General features: G+C 42.3%; 1 protein-coding gene across 1 annotated transcript; it reads left to right on the top strand.

The window, feature by feature from the left end:
- The first annotated feature begins 4,118 nt into the window (after positions 1-4,118).
- LOC123938186 (protocadherin alpha-1-like) lies at positions 4,119-6,648 on the top strand. Its single transcript, XM_045999326.1, is given in 2 exon segments — positions 4,119-6,626; positions 6,629-6,648. Coding segments are annotated over 2 exon segments (2,463 nt in total). The 5' UTR covers positions 4,119-4,183.
- Positions 6,649-11,928: the final 5,280 nt, after the last annotated feature.

The following is an 11,928-nucleotide window of genomic DNA, read 5'->3' as shown; positions in this document are numbered from 1 at the left end:
AAATGGCCCTTCTTTTCACTACATCTGTATCTTTTTTTTTTTTTTAAGATTTTATTTATTTATTTGACAGAGAGAGATCACAAGTAGGCAGAGAGGCAGGCAGAGAGAGAGGAGGAAGCAGGCTCCCCACGGAGCAGAGAGCCTGATGCGGGGCTCGATCCCAGGACCCTGAGATCATGACCTGAGCCGAAGGCAGCGGCTTAATCCACTGAGCCACCCAGGCGCCCCGCACTACATCTGTATCTTTGGGGTAAATACCCAGCAGTGCAATTGCAGGGTCATAGGGAAGCTCTATTCTTAATTTCTTCAGGAATCTCCACACTGTTCTCCAAAGTGGCTGCACTAACTTGCATTCCCACCAACAGTGTAAGAGGGTTCCCCTTTCTCCACATCCTCTCCAACACACGTTGTTTCCTGTCTTGCTAATTTTGGCCATTCTAACTGGTGTCAGGTGGTATCTCAATGTGGTTTTAAATAAATAAATATATATATATATATATACATATTTGACAGACAGATCACAAGTAGGCAGAGAGGCAGGCAGAGAGAGAGAGGAGGAGGCAGGCTCTCCGCCAAGCAGAGAGCCCGATGCAGGGCCCAATCCCAGGACCCTGGGACCATGACCCAAGCCGAAGGCAGAGGCTTCAACCACTGAGCCACCCAGGCGCCCCATCTCAATGTGGTTTTAATTTGAATCTCCCTGATGGCTAGTGATGATGAACATTTTTTCATGTGTCTGATAGCCATTTGTATGTCTTCGTTGGAGAAGTGTCTGTTCATATCTTCTGCCCATTTTTTTGATATGATTATCTGTTTTGTGTGTGTTGAGTTTGGGAAGTTCTTTATAGATCCTGGATATCAACCTTTTGTCTGTACTGTCATTTGCAAATATCTTCTCCCATTCCGTGGGTTGCCTTTTTGTTTTGTTGACTGTTTTCTTTGCTGTGCAGAAGCTTTTGATCTTGATGAAGTCCCAAAAGTTCATTTTTGCTTTTGTTTCCTTGGCCTTTGGAGACATATCTTGAAAGAAGTTGCTGTGGCTGATATCGAAGAGGTTATTGCCTATGTTCTCCTCTATGATTCTGATAGATTCCTGTCTCATGTTGAGGTCTTTTATCCATTTCGAGTTTATCTTTGTGTATGGTGTAAGAGAATGGTTCAGTTTCATTCTTCTACATATCGCTGCCCAGTTTTCCCAGCACCATTTATTGAAGAGACTGTCTTTTTTCCATTGAATATTTTTTCCTGTTTTGTTGAAGATTATTTCACCATAGAGTTGAGGGTCCATATCTGGGCTCTCTACTCTGTTCCACTGGTCTATGTGTCTGTTTTTATGCCAGTACCACGCTGTCTTGGTGATCACAGCTTTGTAGTAAAGCTTGAAATCGGGTAACGTGATGCCACCAGTTTTGTTTTTGTTTTTCAACATTTCCTTAGCAATTCGGGGTCTCTTCTGATTCCATACAAATTTTAGGATTATTTGCTCCAGCTCTTTGAAAAATATCGGTGGAATTTTGATTGGAATGGCATTAAAAGTATAGATTGCTCTAGGCAGTATAGACATTTTAATAATGTTTATTCTTCCAATCCAAGAGCATGGAACAGTCTTCCATCTTTTTGTGTCTTCCTCAATTTCTTTCATGGTGTTCTGTAGTTCCTCGAGTACAGGTCCTTTACCACTTTGGTTAGGTTTATTCCCAGGTATCTTATGGTTCTTGGTGCTATAGTAAATGGAATCAATTCTCTAATTTCCCTTTCTGTATTTTCATTGTTAGTGTATAAGAAAGCCACTGATTTCTGTACATTGACTTTGTATCCTGCCACGTTACTGAATTGCTGTATGAGTTCTAGTAGTTTGGGGTGGAGTCTTTGGGGTTTTCCATATAAATAATCATGTCATCTGCGAAGAGAGAGAATTTGACTTCTTCCTTGCCAATTTGGATACCTTTTATTCCTCTTTGTTGTCTGATTGCCGTTGCTAGAACTTCTAATACTATGTTGAGCTTGTTCCTAATCTTAGATGAACAACTTCCAGTCTCTCACCACTGAGTATGTTGCTTGCTGTGCGTTCTTCAGAAATGGCATTTTATTATATTGAGGTAGTTTCCTTTTATTCCTAGGATTTTGAGTGTTTTTATCATGAAGGAGTGATGAATTTGGGGGCACCTGGGTGGTTCAGTAGGTTAAGCCTCTGCCTTGGGCTTGGATCCTGGTCTCAGGTCCTGGTATGGAGCCCTGTGTCAGACTCTCTGCTCAGTGGGGAGCCTGCTTCCTCCTATCTCTCCAACTGCCTCTCTGCCTACTTGTGATCTCTCTCTGTCAAATAAATAAATAAAATCTTTTTTAAAAAAGCAGTGCTTAATTTTGTCAAATGCCTTTTCTGCATCTATTGAGATGATCATGTGTTGTTTTCCTTCCATTCTGTTAGTGTGGTGTATTACATTGATTGATTTATGTAGATTGAGTCATCCTTACATTCCAGGAATAAATCGTACTTGCTCATGGTGCATAATCCTTTTAACATGTGGCTCAACTCCCTTTTCTAATATATTTTTTGAGGATCTTACCATCACTGTTCATAAGGCATATTGATCTGTAGTGTTCTTTTCTTGTAGTGTCTTTCTCTGACTTTGGTATCAGGGTAATGCTGGCCTCATGGAATGATAGTCTGCCTTCCTCTTTGTTTATGTGGAGAAGTTTGAGAAGGATCATTATTATTTCTTCTTTAAATGTTTGGTCAGTTTCACCAGTAAAGACATGGGGCCAAGAACTTTGTCAGAGATTTTAAAAAATTACTGATTCATTCTCCTTACCAGTTATTGGTCTACTCAGACTTAAAAAAAGACTTATTTATGTTAGAAAGAGAGTGTGTGCATGAGTGGAGAGGAAGGGAGAGAGGAAGAGAACCTCCAAGCAGACTCCCAGATGAATGTAGGAGCCTGATGTAGGCTTCACCCTACTACCCATGAAATCATGGTCTTAACTTATCTGACTAGGCCACCCAGGCACACCAGATCTATTCAAATTCTATAGCTATTTGCTCTGTAGTTACCATGGACATTGCATTTAATATCTAAAGGTTATCACAGCTAATTTGAGTTTATACTAGCTTAACTTTAACTCTGTTATTTTAACAGCTCTGATAAAAAATTTTGCAGGCATTATGCTCATGTTTATTTTTCCTTTGAGGATAGTATTATGTAGCCTTTTATTTTCATAATCACAACCATGTAATCCATGATTTACTATTGTTTTGTTTCAATTAATTGTCATCTGATCATTGTAAATGAAATTTTTTTTAATATTGAGAATATCTTCAAACTGAACAATGTTCATAAAAATAAAGAGGATGAAGCATTACAATATGGCTGAAATTATATTTAAACGTTGTAGTTTTCAACATTAAAGCTTGATAATTATATAGTGTTTGGTTAAATATATAAAAGGTAAAATAAGTGTTTAACTGTAGAAAACAAAGTATATTTAATTCAACAGTTTTATGTTTGAAATATTTGGATGCCAGTAAATTGTGGTTAGCATTTATTCTATGTATTCTTCATAGTAATAAAATGCACAAAAGGAAATTTTAAAAAGGATTTTTATTTATTTGACAGACAGAGATCACAAGCAGGCAGAGAGAGAAGGGGAGGAAGCAGGCTCTCTGCTAAGCAGAGAGCCTGATGCAGGACTCCATCCCAGGACCCTGGATCATGACCTGAGCCGAAGGCAGAGGCTTTAACCCACTGAGCCACCCAGGCGCCCCCAAAAAGGAAATTTATACCACATTAATGTAGCTTGCACATTAAAATATTAACAGTATTGTCTAAATTTACTGGCATTTTAAAAAGTTCCAAATTCTGAATTTGCTTCATTTTAAGAATAAGTGAGATTTGAACTGTACCACTCTTTAAAAGACATAATTGAAAATGATTGCATTGAGTAAATTGCAAATGAATATATAGACATTTGGAAATCAATGAATGAATCTAAAATCTACACCATTAGCCACATGATGTCGCTGTATACCACAAAGTCTAGTCATCAAAAACTAAAGAGGAAAGCTCCATTTTGTCATAGCCTGAGAGAAGACAAAAACGGCCGGGAGATATATTATTCGAGATAAAAGTAAAGAGAGTATGACTTTGAAGTGAGTGAGAGGTACCAAATTTGTAGTGGTTTTGCGATGCTGTTTCCCAGGCAAGAAGGCAAGGGAACCCTGCGTTTGCTGCTCTGCGTTCTGCTCCTCCCAGCCTGGAAGACTGGGAGTGGTCAGGTCCACTATTCGGTACCGGAGGAGGCCAAACACGGCACCTTCGTGGGCCGCATCGCCCAGGATTTGGGGCTGGAGCTGGCAGAGCTGGTGCCACGCCTGTTCCGGGTGGCGTCAAAAGGCCGCGGGGACCTTCTGGAGGTAAATCTGCAGAATGGCATTTTGTTTGTGAATTCTCGGATCGACCGGGAAGAGCTGTGTGGGCAGAATCTGGAGTGCAGCATCCACCTGGAGGTGATCGTGGACAAGCCGCTGCAGGTTTTCCATGTGGTGGTGGAGGTGAAGGACATTAATGATAACCCACCGGTTTTCAGAGCAAGAGAACAAAGGTTTTTTATTCCTGAATCTAGACTGGTGGATTCACGTTTCCCGATAGAGGGCGCCGCTGATGAAGACATTGGTACCAACGCTCTTCTAACTTACACCCTCAGCCCCAGTGATTATTTCTCTTTGGATGTACAGGCAAGTGATGAACTCAGTAAGTCACTTTCACTTGAATTGAGGAAATCTTTGGATAGAGAAGAAACACCAGAACTTCATTTATTATTGACAGCCACTGATGGGGGCAAGCCAGAGCTGGAAGGTACAGTTCAACTGCTGATCACAGTGCTGGATGTTAATGATAATGCCCCATTGTTTGCCCAGGCTGGGTACAGAGTCCATTTATTAGAGAGTACAGCAAATGGAACATTAGTGACTACATTAAATGCCTCTGATGCCGATGAAGGTGTAAATGGCGAAATTGTTTTTTCCTTTGGCAGTGATGTTCCTCTAAACATTCAAAAAAACTTCAAAATTGATTCCGGCTCAGGAGAAATGAGACTAATTGGTAGACTGGATTATGAAGAAACGAAATCCTATGAAATTCAGGTAAAAGCAGTTGATAAAGGAAATCCTCCAATGTCGAATCACTGCAAAGTTTTAGTGAAAGTGCTGGATGTAAATGACAATGCTCCACAACTGGCAATCACACCTCTGTCTTTGCCGGTCAGAGAGGACTCTCCACTAGGCACCGTCATCGCCTTTGTCTCCGTGTCCGACCGTGACTCTGGTGTCTACGGGCAGGTGACCTGCTCTCTGATGCCTCATATCCCATTCAAGCTGGTGTCCACCTTCAAGAACTACTATTCGCTCGTGCTGGACAGCGCCTTGGATCGCGAGAGCGTGTCGGACTATGAGCTGGTGGTAACCGCAAGGGATGGGGGATCGCCTCCGCTCTCCGCCACCGCCAGCATGTCCGTGGAAGTGGCGGACGTGAACGACAACGCGCCGGCGTTCGCGCGGCCCGAGTACACGGTGTTCGTGAGGGAGAACAACCCGCCCGGCTGCCACATCTTCACGGTGTCGGCGCGGGACGCGGATGCGCAGGAGAACGCGCTGGTGTCCTACTCGCTGGTGGAGCGGCGCGTGGGCGAGCGTGCGCTGTCGAGCTACGTGTCGGTGCACGCGGAGAGCGGCAAGGTGTACGCGCTGCAGCCGCTGGACCACGAGGAGCTGGAGCTGCTGCAGTTCCAAGTGAGCGCGCGCGACGCGGGCGTGCCTCCGCTGGGCAGCAACGTGACGCTGCAGGTGTTCGTGCTGGACGAGAACGACAACGCGCCCGCGCTGCTGCCGCGGCCTGGCGCGGGCGGCGGGGGCGGCGCGCTGAGCGAGCTGGTGTCGCGGTCGGTGGGCGCGGGCCACGTGGTGGCGAAGGTGCGCGCGGTGGACGCGGATTCCGGCTACAACGCGTGGCTGTCGTTCGAGCTGCAGCCGGCGGCGGGGGGCGCGCGCAGCCCGTTCCGCGTGGCGCTGTACACGGGCGAGATCAGCACGACGCGCCCCCTGGACGAGGCCGACCCGCCGCGCCAGCGCCTGCTGGTGCTGGTCAAGGACCACGGCGAGCCGGCGCTGACGGCCACGGCCACCGTGCTGCTGTCGCTGGTGGAGAGCGGCCAGGCGCCAAAGGCGTCGTCGCGGGTGTTGGCGGGCGCCGCTGGCGCCGAGACGGCGCTGGTGGACGTCAACGTGTACCTGATCGTCGCCATCTGCGCCGTGTCCAGCCTGCTGGTGCTCACGCTGCTGCTGTACACGGCGCTGCGGTGCTCGGCTCCGCCCAGGGAGGGCGCGTGCGGGCCTGGGAAGCCCACGCTCGTGTGCTCCAGCGCGGTGGGGAGCTGGTCGTACTCGCAGCAGAGGCGGCAGAGGGTGTGCTCTGGGGAGGGCGTGCCCAAGACCGACCTCATGGCCTTCAGCCCCAGCCTACCTCAAGTTCCAAGCTCCGCAGAAGAGAGACAACAACCCTCAGAATCAGAACACTTAGGAAAGGTGAGTCTTTCCCCTGGATTCCAGAATTGCTCTATTTCCTTTATTTATGATTCTATTATTTTGATTCATAGCTTTGTCCTTATTTTTTTTATCATTATCCTGTTGTGCAATATATGGCTTGAAATAGAGGTTAATTTCTTCATTGAAAACAATTTACTTATATGGTTTTATTATTTTCACATTTTGTTTTTTTCATAATTAAATCTGTTCGTGAATAATTGGGCTTTGAAGGACTGAAAAACAATTCAGCTAATTTTGAAAACTTACTTCCTGTAAATACTTCTCTCAAAATTAAAAAAAATCATAATTGGAAAAATTTTAAAGAGAATGAATATATAAAATGCATATTTCCAATTTACATCATCCATCCATGCTGTTAGAATATGAATAGGTGTATGTTATTTAGAATAGGTGTATATTACTTAGCTGGATGTTTTCTGAATGATTTTTTTGATCAATAATTCATTTGTCTTTATCTGTTTGTGCAACAGGTAGTAAGTTAGGTTTTCTTTTCCTTGTTTTTGAAAGCATCCTGAATGGATCTTTTAATGCCAGGACTTCTGAAAGTACCTATGGTAGGTCATTAGAATACATGACATCACTTAGGAATAACTGCTAATAATAAGGATGTCTTTCAGTAGTCAAATAACCTGTTATTTGGGATAAAGATTTCTTGCAAAATCCGTAGAGTTTTAAGGCACAATAGAGAGTTCATTGAGAAAAGAATATCCTCTCTGGAGCACCTGGGTGCCTCAGTGGGTTAATCATGTTCTGTGGCTCTATCTGTTGGGTGCGTGACTCAATTTCAGCTCAGGGCATGATCTCAGGGTAGTGGGATCCAGCCCACTGCAATCAGTGGGAAATCTGCTTGTCCCTCTCCCTTTGCTCTTCCTACCCACCCTGGCAGGCACTCTCTCTCTCTCTCAAATAAACAAACAAATAAATAAAATCTTTAGAAAAAAGAAAAGAATTCCCTTTCAATTTTGTTTAAAATATATATATGTATATATATATATATTTTTTTTTTTTTTGAGAGAGAGAGTGCAGAGGAGTAGGGAGGGGCAGAGGTAAAGAAAGAGAGGGAGAATCTTTTTTAAAAAAAGATTATTTAGGGGCACCTGGGTGGCTCAGTGGGTTAAAGCCTCTGCCTTGGCTCAGGTCCTGATCTCACGGTCCTAGGATGGAGCCCCGCATCAGACTCTCTGCTCAGCAGGGAGCCTGCTTCCCTCTCTCTGCCTGCCTCTCTGCCTACTTGTGATCTCTCTCTCTGTCAAATAAATAAATAAAATCTTTAAAAAAATAAAAAGATTATTTATTTATTTGTTTGTTTGAGAGAGAGAGAATGAGAGAGAGAGCATGAGAGGGGACAGGTCAGAGGGAGAAACAGACTCCCTGCCAAGCAGGGAGCCTGATGTGGGACTTGATCCTGGGACTCCAGGATCATGACTCAAGCCCAAGGCAGTTGCTTAACCAGCTGAGCCACCCAGGCGCCCAAAAGAGAGAGAGGGAGAGAGAATGAGAATCTTAAGAGGGCTCTATACGCAGCGCAGAGCCCAACGAGGGGGCTAGATCTTACAACCCTGAGATCATGACTTGAGCTGAAATCAAGAGTTAGACATTCAAGAGACAGTCATACAGTCACACTAAAATATTTTAACATTAAAAAAATCTTAACATTTAAAAAATTACATTGTGGGGTGGCCAGGTGGTGGGACTTTCTCCCCCCCCCCCAACGTGGTGAGTACTCTAGCCCGTTGTTACGCTAGTGGGTTGCTCAGTCAGCCTTCCCAGTATCTGTATCATGATGTTGATGTATGCAGGCCTCCCACTGTGCAGAGAATGACTACCTGCCTCTGGCACCACACTCTATGCCTGGGATAACATTTTCCACAAGTGTGAGATCACTCACTTTCTCCTGGCAGCATCCATATAACTAAGGAAGTTGGAGTTTCCCCAAAAGGTGAAGACTGATATTGAAAGATTGCATTTTAACCGGAAACTCCTGTGTTGGGTCATTAAAACGTAAACTTGACAAGTAAATGTTACACTTGGAAAAGAATTTTGAAACTTCAAAAGAAAATGTCTCAGACAGTGAAATAACTGTCTAAAACTGTCTTCTATTTTGTTCTTAGTTATTTGCTGTTTTCCCCTGTATGTATGTGAGTGGGTATTGAAGTGTAGAAATTGAATTGTAGAAATTACTTCCACTAAGTGATCTGGCCTTAGCCATTCAAAAGATAGGCCATATATTCATTTTCATCTGAAATCTGCTTTTAAAGGATTTGAGAAGTTAGGTGGGGAATTCTTTTAAGGACAATCCATTTCTATAGAAAACTTCTTAGCTCCTAACAGTTAATAAGCCTCAAAATTTAGGGAGTATATATTTCCTGGGAATCAGAAAAGTTTATCTGAGACTATACAGGGAAAAAAGTGACTTGGGCAAATAAGTAAGAAGCTCTTTCTTGGGAGGATTCATCCTACCTACAGTGTCATAGCTACTCACCACCTTTGAGACTTGTATGCAGAAAGCATAAATGATCAGGTGAACTCTGTACTACTAGAAGTTTGGCCTCTATGTTTGTAGTACAGGTAAATGGTAAGCTGTTAAAACTATATCCAGGTATACTCAGATCTCCAGGAGTCACAATCTGTCACTTAAATGTTTAATTGGTTTCTTATTCCTTATTTACACTTTTAAATTAAGTTACCCAAGGAGATATCTAAGTGAGAGTAGATTTTACTCACTGATACAGTATCCACATAGTGACTCAATCTTCTACACTTGATCTTAGCCAAAAGGCAGAGAAGCGATGTGACTCAATCTTCTAAATTCATGTGTCCTTTAGTATTGCTTTCATTGCCTAATAATCATTATGGAGTCTACTCTCTCATAAATTGCCTGTGTTATTCTACTTTGCAATTAGTGTACTCTCAAATGTCATGGAATGTATAGTATTATAAGAAGTTGTCAGAGATATTCCATTAATATGGAGTCCATGATGTCCTTAAATTTATTTTTATTTTTTAAAAGATTTTATTTATTTATCAGAGAGAGAGAGAGCACAAGCAGAGGGAGCAACAGGCAGAGGGAGAAGCAGGCTCCCAGCTGAGCAAGGAGCCAGATGCTGAACTTGATCCCAGGAACCCGGCATCATAACCTCAGCCAAAGGCAGACACTTAACTGACTGAGCCACCCAGGTGTCCCATGGAGTCCATGATGTTTTAAAATTTTAATTCTGTATCTCATTTTAAAACTAGCTATTAAAAAAAATAAAACTAGCTATTACTTTTCAAGATTCTTCAAAGCACTAACTGGCATACAGGTATCTATAATTATTACCTTGATTCACGCTTTTCCAAAATAATTCTTAAATGTTTACTTAGTTCTTCCTCATGAACTAGGTAAAATAGAGTCAATTAGAAATTATATAAGTTTGATATTAACAAATATCATTAATGTAACTTACCTCTTATGTTACTTGAGAAAGTTTAAAATACTCCTTTATCCATTTAAATACTAATTGATGACTTATTCTATTCTAAATGTGAGTGATAAAATGCAAGTAAGTTGCAATCTCGGCATGCTTTCATTGAGTGCATGGGGGAAAAAGTTGGTATGAAAACTTTTCTCCTAATATTTAAATCATGTATTTGGTTTTATGTCAAGAAGCTCTGACTATAAGCAAAACTTTGGACATCCTCTTACCTCTCTACGTTCAACCTCTGCCCATGAATCTTCTCTGGTCAACTTTCAAATATTCAGCAAACTTATGCCTCTCGCTGAATTCACAGAGACGTTTAGAATATTACATTGCGTCATCTTTCATATATTGAATGGTGAATTATGTTCAAAAGTTACTTTTCTCTCTTTTCTCTACTGATCGGCTAAGTTACCGATACTTCCCAAAGACAATTTAAAAAAAATATTTTATTTATTTATTTAACAGAGAGAGAGAGAGAGACAGAGATAGATCACAAGTAGGCAGAGAGGCAGGTGGGGGGGGGCGGGGGAAGCAGGCTCCCTGCTGAGCAGAGAGCCCGATGTGGAGCTGGATCTCAGGACCCTGAGATCATGACCTGAGCTGAAGGCAGAGGCTTTAACCCACTGAGCCACCCAGGTGCCCCCCAATGACAACCTTTTAAGAAACTGGGATCCAGAAATTCATTTAGAGTGGAGATCATTAAAAACATAATTATTTCATACAGTGAACATTTTAGGATAAGCAGGTAAGTTGAAATGTATAAATGGTGAGGAAATTTAAAAAACAAATATAGTCTGACTTGGTGTCATGAATGTAACAATTATTTAAATCACACAGTATTATCATATAGTAAACCAAATTTATAAAAAGAACTGCACTGTAACAAATTAACCTTTGGCATCCTTATAAAATAACATTTAAGACAGACAGCAAGGATATAATCACTGAATAAAGGACACAAGAGTCCTTTATCCATAATAAATAAGTAAATAAATTTGGTAAATTAACAGTTGCCATAATAATGTAGAAGTAAACATGTATGTGTATATGGATATGTTTATACACATACATTTTGTTGTTGTTAAGTATGATCCACACCCAATGTGGGGCTTGAACTCAGACCCTGAGATTAAGAATCACATGCTACACCAATTGAGCCAGCCAGGCATCCCTGTATACACATACTTTCAATGTCTTAATGTTTTGGTGGGCATGAGTATCAAAGGCCTGAATTTTTAAAATCATCTTTCTGGAATTCTTTTTTTGAAGATTTTATTTATTTATTTATTTGAGAGAGAGAGAGAGAAAGCAAGAGACAGAGCACGAGCAGGGGGAGGGGCAGAGGGAGAAGCAGACTCCCTGCTGAGCAGCGACTGGAACCTAGAACCCTAACCCAGAATCACAACCTGTGCAAAAGGCACACACTTAACCAACTGAATCACCCAGGTGGCCCTGATTTTTCGATAAAATGTAGACTTTCCGCCAAGTGGTAAAAGTTAGGGGTCTTGAATCAGATTGAGATCCCACCCTAATATCACTAGTTAATATTTTAAGTTACTAACCGGTATGTGTTTTCACTTCCTTGTTTGTAAAAAGTGAATTGTATTAATACCTGTCTTGGAGGGTTGTTGTGAGAATTTAATGGGGAAAAAAGAATTTAATGGGCGGCGCCTGGGTGGCTCAGTGGGTTGACGCTCTGCCTTGGGCTCATGATCTCAGGGTCCTGGGGTCGAGCCCCACATCGGGCTCCCTGCTCGACAGGAAGCCTGCTTCCCCCTCTCTCTGCTTGCCTCTCTGCCTGCTTGTGTTCTCTCTTCCTGTCAAAAAAAATCTTAAAAAAAAAAAAGAATTTAATGGGATAACCCCGTT

Source organism: Meles meles, chromosome 3, assembly GCF_922984935.1.
Source record: "Meles meles chromosome 3, mMelMel3.1 paternal haplotype, whole genome shotgun sequence".
NCBI classification, from domain to species: domain Eukaryota; kingdom Metazoa; phylum Chordata; class Mammalia; order Carnivora; family Mustelidae; genus Meles; species Meles meles.
Note: the sequence above shows the minus strand (reverse complement) of the source record. Positions and strands in the feature narration are given on the sequence as shown.